The 24,004-nt window shown below is 38.9% G+C and overlaps 1 protein-coding gene across 6 annotated transcripts in view; it reads right to left on the bottom strand.

Annotated features, from left to right (window-relative positions):
* DYNC1I1 (dynein cytoplasmic 1 intermediate chain 1) overlaps positions 1–24,004 on the bottom strand; it is a 343,168-nt gene that overhangs the window by 24,375 nt on the left and 294,789 nt on the right. The window contains exon 15 of one of the 6 annotated variants that reach the window (XM_033192657.1): positions 16,667–19,042. The exons of the other annotated variants lie outside the window; for them this stretch is intronic. Within the exon in view, the coding sequence (XP_033048548.1) occupies positions 18,926–19,042 (117 nt within the window). The 3' untranslated portion in view covers positions 16,667–18,925. Of the gene's footprint in view, positions 1–16,666; positions 19,043–24,004 lie in introns of those variants that run through there. 6 annotated transcript variants of the gene reach the window in all.

Below are 24,004 nucleotides of genomic sequence, written 5' to 3'. Positions count from 1 at the left end.
CAGAGTAATAAGATCAAGAAAAGATAACATACAATATGAACAATCAGATCCTTTCTGCACAGTAGGTTTCAAGAATGTATCTGTAGGGAATCGGCTCCAAATATTAGAGTGATCTCTCCAAGTGAACTGTTAGTTAATATAAAATGCACAAAATACATCTGCTGAAATGAAAGTGAGAAAAAGCAGTGTGAAAACAATAAAACTTCTGCAACCTAAATATCACGCAAAAATTTAATGTAGTAACTGTGAGTCCCTTTTCCATGAATTGTATTTCTTTGACATTTAAAAATCACCACTTAGAACTGAACAAACTTTTAATACATTAAAGCAACACAGAATGTTTTAGATGGGCCACTATGTGGATACAGTGAGATATGTCTTATTTTTAATTCAAAAAGTATCTCATGGAGGGTGTGATTTGAAAAGAATTATATGACACTGAGATAACAAAATGATCAACTGGACATTAGCTTTATAGCTTTTTAAATTTTATGATTCTATAATACTTTTATGCCAAAGTATGTATTATATACCATATTTGCAGTGTGACTTGAAGCCAGAATTATTTGCTTATTGGCTATTTCTGTAGCATCTTTCTTTCTCTCACTGTTTGGACTAGATGATTCAAACTACTTTCTCCAAAAAACCTAACTGTCCAATGACACCTGAAAATAGCATAATTGTATCATTTTTCCTTATTAATATTTTTTAAAAGGCAATGTGGAGTGGCTGCACCTTCACTGACTACTTATAAATATTAAATTGTAACTCTCAGCAGAAGATTATTCCCACTGCAAATTCTTGATTTTATAGCTAGCCATCCCACTATTTGTTAAAGAACATGAATAACAAATTTTTCTTAAAGTCAAAGGGTATTAAAGATTTATATATGTTTTAAAAAGTCAATTGTCAGGATCCTCATCAACTCGGATGATAGTATATCTGAGGGTATAGAGGTCTTCATATAGATAGACACATACAGACCTATAATAAACACGTAACACAATTGCAAATCCTTATTTTGATCAATTAAAAGACCACCCAGCTTTAAACAGTCATTTTCTAAGGAACTGATATTATTTGATACATTCATTCTTTAATTATCCTGTAAATCTTTAGTGTCTTGTTTATTTCCTTTTTTGTTTTAGTAGTTTCTTCTCTGAGAAATGTAACCAAAACCGTAGTATATTCTGGAGACTTCACATTTTAAGTATCTGGAAATAACTGCTATTGTTCATGTTACCAAAACCCAGTTTCTTATATTTAATAGTATTGATTGAAATGCTATTGCTCTTTAGGCTTTCTCCAACCTCCTTATCCTCCTTCACCCTAAGACTGAACCTTTTATTATAAAAGTCACTATGCAAGTAATTCTAGGCTACAGTACGTGTGTGTTTGGGAGAAAGGAGGAAGGCTTATATTTTCAAAGACTCTGTTTAACATTGATAATTTGCAGGTTGGGAAAGTCTTGATCAGGATTGATTGAACTTGTTATCAAAGTACCACATAGGCTGACATCTATGAACCACTAATTGCCAAGTAAAGCACAGGCATAACCTATGGGCATAGGCAGATGTCACTTGCAATAGTGCTCTTTGAATATTAGTTGTATTTTTTGATAAAGGGATTTTATTAGTTTATTTTATTCAGGCTCAAAGGGTAATCTGAAGACCTGATTTTAAAAAATCAGTCTCAAATACTTTATATAAAAGATTTTAAGGTAAACTCATGTATATCATGAAGTATTAGAATTGGTAAACTCATGTATTATCATAAACTCATATATATATATTAAAGTATTACAACTTTCATAAAGAAGTTAAAAGCATGAGGTTCTAAAGATTCTAAAGATTTTGAATGTATGAGACATAAATTTCTGGATCCACAAACATGTTATAGCTTGCTTGTGCATTACCACTTATTTTAGAATACTACAAGTTTTGAAAAGGTTGGAGATGATGGGGGCAAATTTGACCAATACTTTTGAGAATGAATCTTATAATACTATTTGTACATATGAAAGCTACAGAAGCTTCATGATTTTAAAGATTTACTCTACAAAATTCTCAAGGCCATTTAGCAAATGAAATATTGTTCCACAGCAAGTTACTGTAAAAAACATTTTTCAAAACAATCAAATTTCACTAGAAAAAAACCCCCTTCACCTGTGTTTCCTTTTCTATGCCATGTTCAGTATCAGCAAACTGTTAAAGGGGAAAAGGAAAACTACACTGTTACATGGCCTACTGCACGTGTGGTACATGCCAATGAAATAAAGCTGTGGTACCTTGTGCTTCCAGGGCTGTTACAATAATGGTAAAGTATCCAGGCACAACCCAGCTTGATATTAATACTCTGACTCAAACAGAGCAGAGAAGCAAGCTACCGGTCACCTCCCAGGCAGACATGAAGGGCAAGGGAGGGTAAATTGTTGGGTGTTTGTTGTGTGCCTGACTCTATATGTACATTGTCTAATTTAATCCGCATAAAATCTCTGTAAAGTAGACGGTATTTACAGAAAAGAAAATTACAGTTCAGGAAAGTTAGTAACTTTCCCAAGGCCACAAAGGTTGTTAAGTGGTAAAGCTGGATTTGGTTCTCAGGTTTTCCTAGTTGTTAAGCATATCCTCTATTTACTGGGACTATATGGTCCTTCTACAAAACATAGCAATGAACTTCAGTCCTTACTTAAAAAAAAAAAAGACCTGTTACCTCTATTTTTTTTACTCTTCCATTCAATTCAACCAATATTTACTAAGCACATACTATGTAACTTGTAGAAACAGTTTAAGAATAATGCAGTCAGATGCTTATTTCATTTCCTGAGTCTGTTGTTAATGATCCTGAGGATGTTATCCATATATTTGCAGGAGTCTTTAGCATCTTGTGAGATGTACAGGAATCTTTTTCTCCTGAAAGCTAGAAATAGGATAGGAATGGTCCTTTAGACAGCAGAGATGAACAGCAGGCTATGCACTGGAGAGTGGGAAAAAATGATGTTAGAAGGCAAGGACTTGGGGTCCAGTTCACTGAAGGTTTGTATGACTCTGGGTGAGGGACTGTAATTATATTATCTGAAAGATGGGAACAGCAAAGGTAGCATGGAGCAGAAAAGGTAATGGGAGACAGTGGAAAACTACAGACCTTGGGAAATTTAACTTAACATCCTTGGATCTTACTTTTCTCATCTTACGATGGAAAGCTGGAGCTACTGACCTCAAGGGCTCCTATTAGCTTTGTGATTCTTTATTACATGCTTTGTTACCCTGCGGTAAGGATAGAATGGAAAAAAGTATGTAAAAATATTTTCCAAAGGTAACTATTATCATTAAAGCCATCTTCCTTTATGTTTTGTGGAGTTCATATCACAGTGATTTTTTTCTTACTCTGTATTTCATGAAAACATACATATAAAATGCACCAGGGTGGTTTTCAATGAAAAAGTTAAAATTATGGAATTAGTAATAAACTTCTTACTTGATCAATTAGAGAAGGAATAAAAATATTAAATTCACATAAGAGAGGCAAGTAGTGAAATCTGTTTAAAAAATGAAACTCACAACATTTATCAATGCTTTACAATAAGACTTGATCTCTAGATTGAGCTTTAGTTTTATAAATATATGTCTGAAAATGAATAGACCTGCAGATTTTTCTGATCAATTAAACAAAATGATTTCACAAGAGGTGAGTTTCTATTTCTGATGTCAGATATGTGCCAAAGTTAAATCTAGAGAATATAATGGCTGTTTTCCTCTGTATTATTTACTTTTCTCTTATCAGGCGCCTCTAGGCATCCCAATAGGATTTAGTGCTTTGAAGGCTGGTGAATAGGAAGATTTGTGTTAAAATGTCTCCTAACACCTCCAAATATTGTGGTTCTTGAGGTTGCATTTGTCTCTAAGTGACCCAAACCATGAAAATATCTTTTGGGTGGGTAGTGTGGTAGGGGGCACCATGTGGGTTGGTGGGAAAAGGGGCAGACACTAAAAGTAAAATTTATAAGTTATAAATTCTGAAGTAAAAGGAAAACTCATGGAATCTTACCTTAAAAACTATATCCTGTTGGGAAAAATGATGACCAAAATAATAAACAATGAGTAATAAGAAAATGTCCTTCAAAAATTGTCATGTGGGTTCCTGTGAAGTAATTAAAATAAATAGCTAGCTAGTTCTTCCAGGAAACATTAAAATGTGAGACCACAATATCACTTTTAAAAAACCACCAAAGGACCCCAAAACTTCAGGCTCACACAAAAATGGAGGCTTCCACCATAAAAAGAAAGTGCTTAAACAAACAAGTAAACCAAAACTCACAAACCAAACCAAAAAACCAACTCTTTTGGCCCAAGGGAGGTGTTATGAATTTGGTACTATCACTGGAAAACTTTATTTGCAACTTAATTTGAGATCCTTCTAATGGACAAAATATCCTATATTTATCTTAACTTCTGTGACTAATATTCAAACAATACTATGATCTCTAAATGGTATCTTTACCTGTTTGTATTATGGTGAGAAATTCAAAACGGGAGATAAACAATTTTGGTGAACTATTCTCAACAGACTATGTATGGTGGTCCATTTGTTTTTTGTGTGCATTAACCAAAAATATGCAAGGACTTTAATCTGAATTAGTTAATATGGAACGATCTGAAAGAAGGTTATAGAAATTCAGGAATTTAGCATTTACTTCTCTATAAATGTAGAAGTTTTGCTAAATAAGTTCTGAAGCCACATGAAAGGTGTTCTTTGTTGCACTGCTTCTCTCTACTGCTTATTTGCATGGAAGAATCCTCCTAATCCAGGAGGCGCCACCAATAAAGAAGCTAATTATCCATATAAAAGAATGTATACATATTCACAGGTTTTGACTAGTATTGAGTGTTTAAAGCCATGGAAAAAAGCAACAAGCTTTGCTTAATTCATAAAAGGAGTGTTTCCCTCACTGGCATGATTTTCATGAATATCAGCTCCACCCAAGGTTCTCATTCAAAACTGGTGTTTTAATAGCACAAATCTATATAGAACCATTGTGAAAACAGGAAGCAAGGAAGGATGTTCTTTTGAATTCCTCTTACAGCCATTTCAACGGCTATGGCTCCACTGGCATTCTGGTTTCTTGCTTATTTCAGTCGAGGAGGGCAGAGAGAGTCACTATGTCTCCAAAACCAGGTTCAGCCAAGCTGGCTCATTAGCAAAATTGAGGCAGCTGTTCTCTGGATTGCTATTCTCATTCTGGACTGATAGTCTTTCTCTCTGAAAGATCATGTGGCAGTAAAGGAGGCAAGCAGGTTCAAAAGAGCCCCTCTTTGGTTGCTTTGCTCCAACTCTATTTTTACCATGGCTGAGTGGTTTCATGTCCAACATGGTATTATTTAGACAAAGAAGCATTCTATATATCTACGATGGCCAGGTTGATTAGAGACTGCATTAGGAGGTTGGAGGGAAGAGGTGGATACTGGTATTAAGGATTAGGAGGGTGTACAGGGATGAGGATGGACTGGACCTAGAGGCAGCTAGACATGTGGTTGTATCAGCGCCTCGAAGCTTTGAAAACTTAGAAGAATGAGCAAATAAAGTAGAATATGCAGGCTTGACTTATTTGGTTTATTTATTACTTATTCAATGTCAAATTGTGCAAACACATTTTAGTAGTGGGTAAGTTAAGTAGCAAAATACTTTCACTCTTGCCCTTAAACTGCCAACCTTTTACTCTAACATCTGGCTAACAACCCATTTCATGTATATAAATAAATTAAATATACATATATACATACACACACAATTCTTTTTTTTTTTTTTTTTTGAGATGGAGTCTCACTCTGTCACCCAGGCTGTAGTGCAGTGGCATGATCTCAGCTCACTGCAAGCTCCGCCTCCCAGGATCACACCATTCTCCTGCCTCAGCCTCCCGAGTAGCTGGGACTACAGGCGCCCGCCACCACGCCTGGCCAATTTTTTTTTGTATTTTTAGTAGAGATGGTGTTTCACCATGTTAGCCAGGATGGTCTCAATCCCCGCCCGCCTCGGCCTCCCAAAGTGCTATGATTACAGGCGTAAGCCACCACGCCTGGCCTACACACACAATTCTTAAAGAAAGGCGTAAATATTTCAGATATAAACTCAGATCCATGGATTACACTTTGATTCCCCCTTCATATTTATTTCTCACATGCTCAGGTTAACATTTTCTAATTTCCAAAGCTAATCTGACATTAGTGATCTTGCTACATTTAGTAAAAATGACATTTAGACAGATTTTATGTTTTTCAAGAAATATATACCAAAGTGCCCAGATTTATCCTATCAAACAGGTCTAATAAAATCTAATGGTAAAATTATCTAAATGTTTAATTCTATTTCTTGCATCAATAATAGACCATATATATAAAGCACACATTTTCAGAGTCAAGGAGAGGTTTTTTATGTAGCTCTGCACTCCCACATCTCCCATTGCTAAATGTTATATATTTTACATCATATCTAATATGTGTACAGATATTACTTGTATTTACTTTAATGGTGGAGAGAACCAGCAAGGAGAATCACAAATAGCAGAAGTTCAACATATTTTGTTCAAATGTAAAATATATTTAATACGCTTCCTTCTTTGCAGCAGATTTGTTTACCTTATTCTGTTTCACTAAAGCCAAATGGAAATCAACTTCTGTTCAAGAAACAAATATGCTCTAAATGTGAGGTGAGGTGATTCAGGATGCTGGAAGTGGCAGTGGGAAAATAGTCTAGTATTAATTATGGGTCCTGGACAATTTGCAAAGTTCAGGTCACAGGAGGCTGGTCAAGATGGACCCACATTGGTTTGGTACAAAAATGGCTACTTTGGGGATAAAGATGAGCTTTAATTTATCTTCCAACATTAGACTAAAATGTAGGTTAGAGCAGGAAGGTGAGGTGGGGACATCTTTGATCTCATAATTATGTAGATAGTTGTATTTGTTATTCTCATTCACTCTCTCTCTTTCTCTCTAAGTGTGTGCACTCTCTCTGCAATGTTATTACTTAGGAGGAGGATGTTGGGGAAGGCAACTCGTTTAGTATATCATTATAATGAAAAGGAAAACATTTCCACTCTGGTTAAAGGAGCAAAAGAAAGGACGGACTCACTAAGTCCCTACTTGTTGGACAATGGTAAAGCCCAGTCAGCTGAATAAATTTCAAGTCTCAAAAGTGTTTGTACTTTTATGAATTATTCACAAGTCTGCATAAATATTTAACAGCCATAGGTATGTGTTGGTGGATGAATGTATGAATGTTTGTGGGTGGGTAGGGTAGAGGTGGAGGTAAAAGGACAGGAAGTATGAACATAGGCCAAGTCTGGAGGTGACTTTTTGATTACATTCTTGTGGTTTCTTTCAAAGTCAAACGATTCTCCCTGGGTGAGCTTTAAGAAGAAAAAAAAAAAAAAAAAACGGAAAGAAAGAAAAGAATTTGATGACTGGCACAGGTAGTTTTATTGAAAGCCAATTTTAATGTTTGCCATCTTATGTTAGGAAGGGGGAGTGAAAATGGGGATAAGGGAAGAAAAAAAAAATAAGTCAGACACCACCTGAACATTGTGTTTATTAGAAAGGCAGCCAGCAGGGCTTTGGGGTTGCAGGGAAAAAATGCACTCTAAGTGTTACTGGCAGTAAACTATTGATTTTGTTAATCCTCTTGCCTGTTTCAAGTCTTATGTCTAGATGCCAGTGATAGCTAAAACTTCAACTTTTTATTTTCATCCTGTTTTTCTTCTGATATTTTGAACATTTACCAAAATGTTCAAAATATCAGAAGATGTTTATTTCTCCTGCCGTTAGCAGAAATAAAACACGCTAAGGTTCCTTTGTTAGAATGATGTCATTTTAGGAGATGTTTCTGTCTCAATTTAAAATAATCCAACTTACTTTAACAAAGCACATATTTCAGCAATGATTTTTTAAGGACCTACTTTGGGTAATCAAAAGAAATACAAGATCTGATTTTGTTCTCAAGCACAAACAATCCAGGTAAGAGAATGAAAATTATGATATAATAAGAGAAGAATATTGCTTATTTGGGGATCTGTTTTCTTACTTTGTTCTAAAAGGATTTATGGAGTCTTACAAGTTAAATATACTGCAAAATTAAGAACAAACACACAAAAGAGTTCTAAAGAAGGCAGGTAGAATACATAGCTATTACCAGGATCCTGAGATAAGCTGATTATTACAATATGGTTCTGAAACAGCTCTAAATTTCCTGATAACTAAGACAAAAGGGAAAACACATCATATCACAAGGAGGTACCCGGATTTTTACCATCTGAAGAAAGGAAGAATACAAATTCCCCCTCAAAGACACAATTCTGGGAACAACTCTGGGAGAAATCTACCATGTCTGCGAACCACTGGAAAACAGACTGGCTCTCTGCCTTGTTTATACCAAAGAAAGAGAACAAGTATGTAGCCAGGTGCTAAATTCTGTGGTACAGATGTTAGGTGCCAGAGGAATGTGAAGATTGGGGGCAGTAGCGATGTGTTGGTGTTACCAGGGTCTGATGTGGTCAAGGACGGTATTATCTAGGGCAGGTGAGGGGACCTGCCTTGAAAGATACATTGACTTTGACAGATGGTAAGGAAAACAGTCAAGAAGAGGAAAGCAAAACATGCAAAAACCTGGCTGAGTCAGTATGTTATTCCCAGACGGATATAAAGGTGAGAGGTGGGGACAGCTTGAGTGAACTCTGAGGATTTGTCCTAAGAAATAATGAAAACAAAGACATTTTGGTTTGGGTAGGGGAAAAGTGGGGTGTGTTATGAAAAGTCTTGGGTATGTAGTTAAGACTTTCTGCTGCAATTACCTATTAATGTATTAAATGTGCATTGATAAATGTGCTACATGCTAAACAGATTCAGAGATGTTTAACATTCACGAGAGTGTTTTCAGCTTTTCTAGTGCAGTCAACTGAATGATGAATACCATTAAATGAGTAGAAAATAGAAAAAATGGAGAAATAGAGGAAGATCTGATCTGTATTTTAAACACAATGCGTTTGAGCCTCTGGTGGAGACACTCAGGTTAAGCTGACAGTGGAAGTGCAGGTCTGAAGTTGAAAGAGAGGGTGGGCTTGAAGTGCACACTAAAGAATCAGTCACAGGAGGTGCTGTGGGAGAGGAAAGAGCTGGGATGCTCGGCATGGTGGCTCATGCCTGTAATCCCAGCATTTTGGGAGACCAAAGCAGGCAGATTGCTTGAGCCAAGGAGTTTGAGACCAGCCTGGGCAACATGGCGAAACCCTGTCTGTACAAAACAAACAAACAAACAAACAAACAAACCAACAAACCAAAAATTTAGCTAGGCGTGGTGATGAACACCTGTAGTCCCAGCTATTTGGAAGGCTGAGGTGGGAGGATCAACTGAATCCTGGAGATAGAGGCTGCAGTGAGCCGTGATTATACCACTGAACTCCAGCCTAGGCCACAGAGAGAGGCCCTGTTTCAAAAAGAAAAAAAGAAAAGAGTGGGGAGGATGGAGAAGAAGGACTATGGAGGAAATTTTGAACATTTGGGCTGAGACAGTAGAAGAGACAGAACCAGTGGAGAGGACCTAGACAAAGCAGGGGAACATAGGTGGGCTAGAGAGAGCTGCAGGAATGAGGGGTGGATGATACCAAAAAACCATTGCATGTAGCAATTAGGAATTCGTTGATGGCCTTGAACAGAGAAGTGTTGGAAGATTGATACGGTTGGTTGAGGGTGGTTGGGAAATGTGGTAATGGTCTGTGTGGATGCACGCCGATTCTTCATGTGGTTTGCAAGCTAATCCAAATTTTAGGCCACGTTTGTGATATTTTAATCTAACCCATCTAATCATCAACCACTAATATCTAAGCAGATCATAATACTACTACATGAGTGTGTGTCTAGGGACCACCCACTGTCCATTTAGATATACCATCCTTGATTTTTTGGACCATTTCTTACTTGGCGTTGTGTCTCAAGCACTTTGGTGTACAGTCTGGCAAATGGAAGGCAGATAAGATGGACTGTAATTAGGTGGTGAATGCACCTTGAGTTCAGTCCTATTTCTGCCTGACACCTGTGAACAGAGCCTTCAGCCTTTCTTTGATGCTCTGGGCTTGGGCTTTCCTAGACTCCCCAGGACTGAACCTCTACTTTCTCAAATCAATTTTTGATTTGGCATCCTCCTTGGGTTAACGATTGTGCTTCCAGTATGTTACTTCCCCTTACTTTGGTACCTTGAGATCTAACCTCTGATGAAGGTCACAGTTGCTGCCCAGTCATGGCAAAGATTTCAGCATGTTTGAAGACCATGGGAAAAGATCAGGAAACTGCTTCTGAGCAAGAAAGCTATATGAAAAATGGTAATGAAACGCAGGCCACTAGTGAGTTGGATAGTAGGAAATCTAGCCAGAAATATCCTGTGGACCACAGGGACAAAGCAATGGAAACTAAATGTGTGATTAATTTTATCTCGTTAAAAACAAATAAACTTATCCTTTGACTTAAAGCATCAGTATGTACCTGAAACACACAAATTTCAACTGGAGAGACACTGAGAGAGAGAGAGAGAGAGGAATATATCTTTCCATGAAATATTCTGATATGTTTTGTCTAGAGAAGAACAATGATGCCTGAAAACAAGCACTGACTCTAAAGAAGCCTGAATCCAAACCAGCACCACAGGGCAACTAAATACCCTGCACCAGTCAGTAAATGTATTCTGAAGATGGTGATCATCGGTCTCTGTATTCAGCATCAGCCAAGCCACCTCTCATGCTAACCACATTGCGTCAACATTCCTGCTACTTTCCCTCAACATCCTTGGGTCCCTTAAGGTTCTGTTGCCTCTGGGATTCAGCCTTGGAGAGACTGGAGCCCTTCAGTACTAGGATTAGGAAGTGGTGGTAGTGAAAAGGACTTATAGGAAGTTCATTATGGTTAACTTTTTATTTGTCCATAACCAAGAGTCAATTGTGATAATGTAATATCTTTAGCTCTTATGGGTGGAATTATCACCCTCTCCCTCCATCACCAAATTCATATGGTGATATCCTAATCCCAGTACCTTGGAATATGAGACTGTGGAGGTAAGGTCTTTAAAGAAGTAATTAAGATTCAGTGAGGTTGTATGGGTGGGCAATAATCCAGTATGACTGGTGTCCTTATAAAAAGAGGAGATTAGGACACAAATGTGTACAGAGGGAAGCCCGTGTGAAGACACAGGGAGAAGGCAGCCACCTACAAATCAAAATGAGAGGCCTCAGAGGAAACCAACCCTGATGACACCTTGATCTTGAACTTCTAGCCTCCAGAACTTTGAGAGGATGCATTTCTGTTGTTTAAACCAGGTTGTGGTAGTTTGTTATGGCAGCCCTAACAAACTAACGTAACTCTCAAAGGAGAAGAGAAGGCAGACTCTTTTTTCCCTCTTGGCCTCTAATGCACACCTACATGGGCACACTTCCCCACAATTCTGCACTTATGTAATTCCCCCAACAGTGCAATTTGAGAGAGACAGAAGGCAATTTCTGAGCAGCTATTTCTCTCCTTCCTAAACACATCCCTTTGCAATCAATGACTATGGCTCAACCATCAGCTATACTGTGCCTCCATTGAAGAAGGCAGGCTGCCTGTAATGAAAGAAAAAAAAAAAAAATATATATATATATATATACACACACACACACATATATTCCCCTTTCTGAAGACAACAGAGCCTCTTTTCAACTTAGCTTTAAGTCATACCCATAGTTCTGTGATGTTCTTGATACCATGGGGACAAATATGGATGGCCAGTGGAAAGCTAATACAAACAGGTCAAACCACTCCAGGGACACAACTCAGCTTGAACCAGATATTATAATTCAGTTCAATCCAGTCAGTCAGTTTTGCCTTGAAGACAGCTACTTTTTCCTGAGACAGAAGTCTTCTGCAGTGGAGTTTAAAGTTTCATTTGGTTTAATTTTGTCACCCTCTGCAGACTTCTTTTTATTTTAGAAATGGTGGCTACAGGGTGAGATGGGGAGTGAGTTGGGAGAGAGGGCACGAAAAGACAAGGCAAGCAAGCAGGCTACGGTAGGCAGAACTTGACCTGAGTCCTAAAGCTGAAACTCTCTCACACAGAGCTTGGTGTTAACCTTTAAACTCAAGAGCAGCCCCCTACTGGGGTGTCCTTAATCAGCTGCCTTCAAGGCTAATTATCGTTGAATAGGTTCCTGAGGTTGGAAAAATTATGAAGAATTTTTGAATACATTTCCGCAGTTCTCTTCTCTTAACAATAGGATCTATCAAACAGCAAGGCTAAGGCTCTGTTTAAGAGCTAAGACAGAAGATCAGAAGAATATGTGTGATTGCCAAAGTGACTAACTTATCTTTTAATGATGCTACAATAACCAATATCCATAGCCTGGTTTTGACAGTTTACTGCGAGGGTTCCCATTGTTTAGAAAAAAGAAAAAGAAAAAAAAAAAAAAAAAAAAAAAGAAAGAAGTATTCTATTTTGCTAAATTTCCATTGTTAACAAAACTCTCCATAAGCAAAACCAGAGGTCATTAGCAAACAACCAAAACATGCCTGTCTCCAGAAGAATACAGGAATACAGCTCCCTTCATCATTTAAAATACAGCTCTGCTGAAAATCCAAATCATGATAAATCCTTAACATGAAAAATTCAGTGCAGACTTGAAACCACCTGACTTTACTTTAGGTTTGTGCTCCTTAAAATTACCTAGAAAATACCATCATCTCTTTGTGCGGCTGGACGTGGGCCAGGGCCCTGGCTCCAGAGGCGAAGGGCAAAACTAAAAATCATGTCTCAACAGACCGCTCCACCCTCTCTCCCAAGTCCACTTGGCTTTGTGACAAAAAGTGAGGTCTAAAGCACACTCATCCAAGGCCTGGGTTTTTGGCTAAAGCTCAAGACTCTTATAGGACAAACAAAAATGAAATCCAAAATGTTATCACCCCGCCTTACAAAGTCAAATGGGTTTAAATGGGTGAACTGCACATGCCAAATAGTCCACATTTGCAATTTAATAGGGAACCCATAGAACGAAAATGCGACTTTTTTATTCTGAGAAAGGTCATCAGCTGAGATTTAAAATTCCAAAGTGATTTTTGATAAATTGGAGTGTGTGTGTGTGTGTGTGTGTGTGTGAGAGAGAGAGAGAGACTATTTTTCCATACCAAATCAAGCACTCTGGGAATGAAGGGCTCACTATTGGGAAGTGTGAGGGTTCAGAGATTCCACTGTGGGGGCCTGGTTGCCTGGCATGACTGCCGCCCAACTCTGGGTAAGCCTCCTAATGCCCTTTATTCTCCTTCACTGAAAGCTCTAGTTCTTAAGAATTCACTTTCCCCAACGCCCACCCACTCTGACACTCCCCACTCTCTCTCATGCTTTGGATGGGTGAGAGCCCGGAGAGACTGTCAAGTAATTTCCACCTCTCACCAAGCTAGTGACAGGCTCAGTACAAATAGCTACATTGAGAAAGTACCTCCATGCTACAGATCCCACAGCCAGCACTGTAACAAGACAGTCCAGGGCTATGAATACCACCATCTGATCCCACTGGGCAGATTCGTGCTGAAATGGCAGGACCAGGCGTTCCAAGTGTATTTTCCCCATCGCTCCTTAATTAAAACCCTCTGCTCCAGCCAGTCAGCTGCATTCACCATCTCCTCCACACACTGAATACATTCTGGTCTCCAAGCCTTTGTTCATGCTGCTTTCTGCTCTTAGATAATGTACTATTCTCTCTCCTCGCAAAGGGTCTGATCTTGCCAGCCAGATAAAGTCCTCCCTCACCCCATAATCTCCTCTCAAACACTGACAGAACACACGGGGATGTCTCCTTTTCTCCAGGCCTCAGCCACTGTTTTCTGACTTCTTTTCCGGTGTTCCATTTTGGGGCTGCCTTGGTGTCTGTCTTATGCTGTTATAGTTTTAAAATATATTCTTCCTTCATTACTGAAGTGTCATTTAGTTTTGCATGTAGAGCAAGGGTTTTTTTTTTTTTTAGACTTCATTTTTAAGAGCAGTTTTAGGTTCGCAGCAAAATTAAATAGAAAGTATACAGAGATTTCCCATATACTCCTTTCCGCCATGCATGCACAGCCTCCCCCATTGTAAATATCTCCTACCAGACTGGTGCATTTGTTACAGCTGATGGATCCATACTGACACATCATTGTCATCCAGACTCCATAGTTCACATCAGGGTTCACACTTGGTATGGTACATTCTATGGGTTTGGACATATTTATCATGACACGTATCCACCATTACAGCATCATACAGAATACTTTCACTGCCCTAATAATCCTCTGTGAGAGCAACGTTTTCAAACAATTAGCAGGGATGTGGGTTTCCTTCTTGAGGGATTGTGAGGTACCTATGAGTTCTCTAATGGAAACATTTATTTTATGTTTTCCTTTAGGTGAGAGTCAAAAAACCATACTAGGGATCGCCTGCTTCCTGCTGCCTTATAACCATGTATGTAGGACTCCAGGCCTGCTGGAGTATCTTTGCTACAGTCGTGACAGACTTAGAGGAAGAGACCACACCCAGGAACCATGAATATGTAATGATGGACTTGTGCCACAGGAGGGTGGTTCTTGGAGCCATCATCCACACAGGGTCACGAAGGCCGCTGAACTGGGAAGAACCTGCACCAGGGAAGTCAGCCGGATAGTCACACTGTGAACAGAACTTTAGTTTCAGTGAAGCATCACTTGTCACATTAAGTTAATATGATTCATTTAAATGGTATTGTTTGGGGGTAAATTTGATTTGTAAACTTTGGGGGAGGGCTGTAAAATTATCTAACAAGCTATAGCTCAAATATATTTTAAACCCCTCAGTGGCTTCTCGTTACCCTTTAGAACAGAGTCTAAACCACTTAGTGGACCCAAAAGACCACACATTATCTCACCCCGATCAGCTTTTCAAGCTCATCTTCTGTGGGTTCAGTTTTTTTTGTTGTTGTTGTTGCTGCAAGCATGAAGACCTCCGTCCTGTTCCTCACACAAGCCAAGTCAAGCTTGCTCCTGATTCACAGACTTTAACACTTGCTCCCTCTGTCCTCCACCTTCACAGGGCTAACTACTTTTCAAGATTCATATCAATTAAAGTGTCCCCTCTTCAGGGCAGACTGTCTTCGTCACCCACTTCAAATAGTTCTCCCAAACCCCCATCAGTCTCCAGATCTGTTTCATTTTTTGGCAACATTCATTACTATCCGATATTTATTATATGCAATCATTCCTTATTTTTCATGGATTCCATGGTTGCAAATTCTCCTACTTTCTGAAATTTATTTGTAACCCCAAAATAAATATTCCTAGATCATTCATGAAAAGGAAAGAGTGGCAAAAAATTTGAGTCCCCTGATATACCTGTTCCCAGCTGAGACAGAATAAGACTACACTCCTTTCTTGTTTCAGCTCTCATATTGTAAACAAGTATCTTTTATTTTTTTGTGGTCTATTTGGTGCCATGGTTTTTGCATTTTTTTTTCCAATTTCACTGTTTAGAATGGCCCCAAGCATAGTGCTGAAGTGCTGTCTAGTGTTCCTACGTGCCAGAAGGCTGTGATATGCCCTACTGGAAAAATACATGTGTTAAACAAGCTTCCTTCAGGCATGAGCTACTGGCTAAGGATCCCAATGTCAATGAACCAACAATACATATTAAATCAAGTGTCTTTAAACAGAATCACACATCCAAGAGATCATGTATTCATAGGTTGATGAAAATGTTGTAACCAGAAGCTCATAGGAACCAAATCCAGTATCTCCCTCAGAAGCAATGGTTCATTTAGTATTTGTCAATTTAGCATTTGTGGCAACTTTATAGAATACAACTGTTGTATATAACAAGAATTAACTGGCCGCGTGTGGTGGCTTACCCTGTAATCCTAGCACTTTGAGAGGCCAAGGTCAGTGGATCACCTGAGGTCAGGGGTTCCAGACCAGCCTGGCCAACATGGTGAAACCCTGTCTCCACTTAAAAAAAAAAATTAGCCAGGCATGGTAGCACATGCCTGTAATCTCCTGCTTCGGTAGGCTGAGGCAGGAGAATTGCTTGAACCCAGGAGGCGGAGGTTGCAGTGAGCTGAGATCACACTGCTGCACTCCAGCTTGGGCGAAAAAAGAGAATTAACCATATTTGTTTCTTTGGTTTCCACACTGTTTCTTCCCACCAGAATAAACAGTTTGTGAAGTCAGGGGGATTTTGTCTGCCCTTGTCACTGTGATACTCCCAGTACCTGAACTATAGTAAGCTCTCAATAAATGGTCATGTATTGAATGAATAAGTATAAGGAATGTATAACTTGTTCTTTGTCTAGATGTATTTAAGTTACATTATAATGAAACTAACTTCAGGCAATACTAAAGGTGGCCAAAAGCATTTCTTTTAAAAGGAGTTCTATTGACACAAGTTTTAGTAGTAAGATGTAGGCTATGAACCTGTTGGCATCAGAGATCGTGTCACGTTTTATTCTTATCAAAGTTAAAAACACAAAGCATGAATTTAAAAACACATTATGTTCTCCATGAATGCTGCTTTAATGAATAAATACATGATAAAATCTAACAAATCTAGTATTCTTTTGACTAGAAGGATAGAGAAGGCAATATTTGCCTTTACTTCATGGCAGAATATCAATTACATTTGCACTGTTATTCTTGCACGTTTTGTAATGATAACATGTTGGTTGGTATGTGAACACTGTACATTTGATTGGACAGAAGAGGAAAGATCAATGGAGTAAAAAAAAAAGGTGATAAATGGAGAACAGAGTAGTCAGAGACATCAATAAGGAATGGACTGAGGCGTTTTTGTAGGCCCATAGGAGTCAGTTGTGTTTCAGTCACTAGGGTGTCCAAATGAGGATGGAAATAAATTCATAATAAATATAAAACCTCAGAGATTACCCTGTCCTATAATTGTTGCCAGAAATATGACTGCTGGTAGCTTAATTTAATTGATATGTAATTGGTCAATAAGACAATCAGCCTAAATGACATATTAATCATTTAGTACCCTGACTGAGAGCTATGGAGAGTAAAGGATAGATGTAAAATATGATTGCTGACCTTAGGAAGCTATAGTTTAGTGGAAAAGAGGGAAACAATTAACACATAAATACAACAAAAATGTTTACATTGCATTCAGGTATTAAATTTTCTGGTGCTGATTAAAATTATTACGATAATCGTTTTCTGACTATAGGAGTGTTGCATTATTGAGCCAGAAAAAAACCTGGTAGATAATTTAGGCATCTGAGTGCACTACTAAATGGCATGGAAGAATAGGTGGACAGTTCAAAACATTAAACCATTTTATTTAATAGACCAAATTCTAACTGACCCAATTACAATTAACATAAGATGGGAAAAATATAGGCCTAGAAGGATCTCTAAATCACTCCTTTCTAGACATTTTTTTCTTTAACTTCTACTGTGAAAACTGGAATCTTCATTAGAACTCAGACTTAGAAAAGGCCCAGTTTCAAGGATTCTGACTCTCAGAGACTGAGCACACCCGTTTCCAGAAGTTCAAATACTTTCCTCATTCTCCTCAACTTCTGATCTCTCCAGTTCCAGTCAAAACTCAGAAACTTTAAGGGGTTCAAATTAAGGACACCTGGTTTAACAAGTTCTTTAATTTTCCCTGGAGTTCCTACACCAAGGAGCACCACACACTTCTCCAATAACTTCAGCTGCCCCTGGACCTTTATGTGTCTAGTTTATGAGACTAATGGTTAGACACCTGTCTAAAAGTGTGAAGAACCATGAAATGCAGGTGGAGGTGTTTGAAATGATTAAGAAAGCAAGCAATGCAATTATCCATTAGTTTCCAGAGTTATGTTTTTCAGGACTACTGTTCTTTCAGTATGCTGCATTTAGGTTACTCTGATAATCTTCACATGCCATATATGCAGTTCATTCATGAAGAATAAATTTAAAAAGACCTCCCTACTAAAGATGCTTGTTGACTTTAACTTTCTGCATATACACACACACACACACACACACACATATACATACATATACACACACACTATATAGTAAATATATGCATATGGGATATGCATATAATATATAATATATATAGAGAGAGTAAATCATAGAATTCCTGCCCTTGAGAAATGCCTGTTACAGTTCCACAGAATACACACTACTGTATGTTGTAGTATAAGGAAATGGCATAATGAAAAGTATATTTTGGGTAGATTATCTAAGAGGATTATGTAGGAAGAATGAGCATGGGGAGAGACCTACCTCAGAGAAACTGGTAATAATTTTATCACAAACTTGATAAAGAAGATATAGTCTTTCTCTGCTAAGAACTATTTTCCCAATAAATAGACTTTCTTGGGTGGAGCTGGATGAGGTCATCCTTAGAGAAAAGCATGACCACTTTAATTTATTACAGATCAAGATAAACATAAAATACTGTAAAAAAAAAAAAGAAAGAAAGAATATCACACGTAGGCACACACTCATAGACACAAACACACTTCATTGTGATGGTCTGTGGATTGCTATCTTAAGAAAATGGTCCTAATAGCAGAAGACAGCAAAACTCAGCTCATTGACTGGCCTTTGTTAAAGGACGGTGATTGAGGGAAAAAAAGTCAAACCAACCAGGCATAAATTAAATTCCATAGGTGGGTGGAAGCCAAGTGTCTCATGCATAACCCTGCTGGATTGGTGACCCATCAAATCCCTTAATGTAGTTGGGTCTGGCAGAGAAGTAAAGGGGAACTCTGGTTTAAAAGTTAAGTTTTTAATCCTTAAGGAAGGTCCTAAGTGAGAAGGAAGTTGACAGATTATAAGAGACCTCCTCTTACTTTTGCCTTGGGCTTAGTTCAAGTCAGTGAACCAGGGGACAGGAGAGAAAGCTATTTCACTCAATCGCCAATTCCACAACATTCCTTTCCAGAAACTTCCACAAAGCTGGTGCATTTCCAGTAATAAACACTGAGGCCTGGTTCCCTAGAATTTATGGGAGGGCCAGTTACTTCACTCTGGAAAGAAAAAGAAGAGTTTTTTTCTTAGTATATTTCAATATTTCTTTTACATCTATGTATTTCTTTACCTTGTTTCACAATTTAGTGCATATTTACACCTTTTTTTTTTTTTTGGAATAGGATATTGCTTTGTTCATCTTTATCCTGTGTCTAAATATATTAGTTTGCTAGTATTACACACAATATGGAATGAGTAGGATTTTCCCATTAGAAGTAATTACTACTTTATTATCAACATGGGACAAAACATATTGGAAGATTATTCTCATTCTTCTGGTACTTTGTAAAGAATAAATATAATAAGAATTTTGTAGTGGAAAAATAAATATAATTATTTTTTGAAAACTATTCTTTTTTATTATACTTTAAATTCTGGGATACGTGTGCAGAATGTGCAGGTTTGTTACATAGGTATACATGTGCCATGGTGGTTTGCTGCACCCAACAACCCACCATCTACATTAGGTATTTCTCCTAATGCTCTCCCTTGTCTATCCCCCAAGTCCCTGACAGACCCCGGTGTGTGATGTTCCCCTCGCTGGGCCCACATTTAATAACTGGTGTTGGGAAGACTAGCTAGCCATATTCAAAAAACTGAAACTAGACCCCTTCCTTACACCTTATACAAAAATCAACTCAAGATGGATTAAAGATTTAAACATAAGACCTAAAACCATAAAAACCCTAGAAGAAAACCTAGGCAATACCATTCAGGACATAGGCATGAGCAAAGAATTCATGACTAAAGCACCAAAAGCAATGGCAACAAAAGCCAAAATTGACAAATGAGATCTAATGAAACTAAAGAGCTTCTGCACAGCAAAAGAAACTATCATCAGAGTGAAGAGGCAACCTACAGAATGTGAGAAAATTTTTGTAATCAATCCATCTGACAAAGGGCTAATATCCAGAATCTACAAGGAACTTAAACAAATTTACAAGAAAAAAACAACCCTATCAAAAAGTGGACAAAGGATATGAACAGACACTTCTCAAAAGAAGACATTTATGTGCCCAACAAACATGAAAAAAAGCTCATCATCACTGGTCATTAGAGAAATGCAAATCAAAACCACAATGAGATACCATCTCAAGCCAGTTAGAATGGAGATCATTAAAGTCAGGAAACAACAGATGCTAGAGAGGATGTGGAGAAATAGGAATGCTTTTACAATGTTGGTGGGAGTGTAAATTAGTTCAACCATTGTGGAAGACAGTGTGGCGATTCCTCAAGGATCTAGAACCAGAAATACCATTTGACCCAGCGATCCCATTACTGGGTATATACCCAAAGGATTATAAATCATTCTACTATAAGACACATGCACAAGTATGTTTATTGCAGCACTATTTAGAATAGCAAAGACTTGGAACCAACCCAAATGTCCATCAACGATAGACTGTATAAAGAAAATGTGGTACATATACACCATGGAATACTATGCAGCCATAAAACAGGATGAGTTCATTTCCTTTGCAGGGACATAGATGAAGCTGGAAACCATCATTCTCAGCACACTAACATAGAAACAGAAAACCAAACACTGCATGTTCTCACTCATAAGTGGAAGCTAAACAATGAGAACATATGGACACAGAGAGGGGAATATCACACCCCAGGGCCTGTCGCAGGGTGAGGGTCTAGGGGAGGGATAGCATTAGGAGAAATATCTAATGTAGGTGACAGGCTGATGGGTGCAGCAAACCACCATGGCATGTGTATATAACAAACCTATGGCGCCTATGTAACAAACCTGCATGTTCTGCACATGTATCCCAGAACATGTATTCCAGAAATATAATAAAAAAGAAAAGCCTTCAAAAATTAATTATATTTATTTTTCCACTACAAAATGCTTATTATATCTATTCTTTACAAAGTACCGGGGGGGGGGGCGGAGTAAGATGGCAGAATAGGAACAGCTCCAGTCTCCAACTCCCAGCGCGAGCGACACAGAAGACCGGTGATTTCTGCATTTTCAACTGAGGTACTGGGGTCATCTCACTAGGGAGTGCCGGACAATCAGTGCTGGTCAGCTGCTGCAGCCCGACCAGCGAGAGCTGAAGCAGGGTGAGGCATCGCCTCACCTGGGAAGTGCAAGGGGGAAGGGAATCCCTTTTCCTAGCCAGGGGAACTGAGACACACAACACCTGGAAAATCAGGTAACTCCCACCCCAATACTGTGCTTTAAGCAAACGGGCACACCAGGAGAATATATCCCACACCTGGCCGGGAGGGTCCCACGCCCATGGAACCTCCCTCATTGCTAACACAGTAGTTTGCGATCTAACCGCAAGGCAGCAGTGAGGCTGGGGGAGGGGCGCCCGCCATTGCTGAGGCTTAAGTAGGTAAACAAAGCTGCTGGGAAGCTCGAACTGGGTGGAGCTCACAGTAGCTCAAGGAAACCTGCCTGTCTCTGTAGACTCCACCCCTGGGGACAGGGCACAGTTAACAACAACAACAACAAAAGCAGTAGAAACCTCTGCAAACACAAATGACTCTGTCTGACAGCTTTGAAGAGAGCAGTGGATCTCCCAACACCGAGGTTGAGATCTGAGAACGGACAGACTGCCTGTTCAAGTGGGTCCCTGACCCCTGAGTAGCCTAACTGGGAGACATCCCCCACTAGGTGCAGTCTGACACCCCACACCTCACAGGGTGGAGTACACCCCTGAGAGGAAGCTTCCAAAGTAAGAATCAGACAGGTACACTCGCTGTTCAGCAATATTCTATCTTCTGCAATCTCTGCTGCTGATACCCAGGCAAACAGGGTCTGGAGTGGACCTCAAGCAATCTCCAACAGACCTACAGCTGAGGGTCCTGACTGTTAGAAGGAAAACTATCAAACAGGAAGGACACCTACCAAAACCCCATCAGTACGTCACCATCATCAAAGACCAGAGGCAGAAAAACCACAAAGATGGGGAAAAAGCAGGGCAGAAAAGCTGGAAATTCAAAAATAAGAGCTCATCTCCCCCTGCAAAGGAGCGCAGCCCATTACCAGCAACGGATCAAAGCTGGTCAGAGAATGACTTTGACGAGATGAGAGAAGAAGGCTTCAGTCCATCAAACTTCTCAGAGCTAAAGGAGGAATTACGTACCCAGCACAAGAAACTAAAAATCTTGAAAAAAGAGTGGAAGAATTGACAGCTAGACTAATTAATGCAGAGAAGGTCATAAATGAAATGACAGAGATGAAAACCATGACATGAGAAATACGTGACAAATGCACAAGCTTCAGTAACCGACTCGATCAACTGGAAGAAAGAGTATCAGCGATTGAGGATCAAATGAATGAAATGAAGCGAGAAGAGAAACCAAAAGAAAAAAGAAGAAAAAGAAATGAACAAAGCCTGCAAGAAGTATGGGATTATGTAAAAAGACCAAATCTACGTCTGATTGGGGTGCCTGAAAGTGAGGGGGAAAATGGAACCAAGTTGGAAAACACTCTTCAGGATATCATACAGGAGAACTTCCCCAACCTAGTAGGGCAGCCAACATTCAAATTCAGGAAATACACAGAGAACGCCACAAAGATACTCCTCGAGAAGAGCAACTCCAAGACACATAATTGCCAGATTCACCAAAGTTGAAATGAAGGAAAAAATCTTAAGGGCAGCCAGAGAGAAAGGTCGGGTTACCCACAAAGGGAAGCCATCAGACTAACAGCAGATCTCTCGGCAGAAACTCTACAAGCCAGAAGAGAGGGGGCCAAATTCAACATTCTTAAAGAAAAGAATTTTCAACCCAGAATTTCATATCCAGCCAAACTAAGTTTCATCAGTGAAGGAGAAATAAAATCCTTTACAGATAAGCAAATGCTTAGAGATTTTGTCACCACCAGGCCTGCCTTACAAGAGACCCTGAAGGAAGCCTAAACATGGAAAGGAACAACCGGTACCAGCCATTGCAAAAACATGCCAAAATGTAAAGACCATTGAGGCTAGGAAGAAACTGCATCAACTAATGAGCAAAATAACCAGTTAATATCATAATGGCAGGATCAAGTTCACACATAACAATATTAACCTTAAATGTAAATGGACTAAATGCTCCAATTAAAAGACACAGACTGGCAAACTGGATAAAGAGTCAAGACCCATCAGTCTGCTGTATTCAGTAGACCCATCTCACATGCAGAGACATACATAGCTCAAAATAAAGGAATGGAGGAAGATCTACCAAGCAAATGGAGAACAAAAAAAAGCAGGGGTTGCAATACTAGTCTCTGATAAAACAGACTTTAAACATCAAAGATCAAAAGAGACAAAGAAGGCCATTACATAATGGTAAAGGGATCAATTCAACAGGAAGAGCTAACTCTCCTAAATATATATGCACCAATACAGGAGCACCCAGATTCATAAAGCAGTTCCTAGAGACTTACAAAGAGACTTAGACTCCCATACAATAATAATGGGAGACTTCAACACTCCACTGTCAACATTAGACAGATCAACGAGACAGAAAGTTAACAAGGATATCCAGGAATTGAACTCATCTCTGCACCAAGCGGACCTAATAGACATCTATAGAACTCTCCACCCCAAATCAACAGAATATACATTCTTCTCAGCACCACATCGCACTTATTCCAAAATTGACCACATAATTGGAAGTAAAGCACTCCTCAGCAAATGTACAAGAACAGAAATTATAACAAACTGTCTCTCAGACCACAGTGCAATCAAACGAACTCAGGACTAAGAAACTCAATCAAAGCCGCTCAACTACATGGAAACTGAACAACCTGCTCCTGAATGACTACTGGGTACATAACGAAATGAAGGCAGAAATAAAGATGTTCTTTGACACCAATGAGAACAAAGATACAACATACCAGAATCTCTGGGACACATTTAAAGCAGTGTGTAGAGGGAAATTTATAGCACTAAATGCCCACAAGAGAAAGCAGGAGAGATCTAAAATTGACACCCTAACGTCACAATTAAAAGAAC

This window comes from Trachypithecus francoisi, unplaced genomic scaffold, assembly GCF_009764315.1.
Source record: "Trachypithecus francoisi isolate TF-2019V2 unplaced genomic scaffold, Tfra_2.0 Lachesis_group4, whole genome shotgun sequence".
In the NCBI taxonomy this organism is placed as follows: Eukaryota; Metazoa; Chordata; class Mammalia; order Primates; family Cercopithecidae; genus Trachypithecus; species Trachypithecus francoisi.
This window is presented reverse-complemented; position numbering and strand designations above follow the sequence as displayed.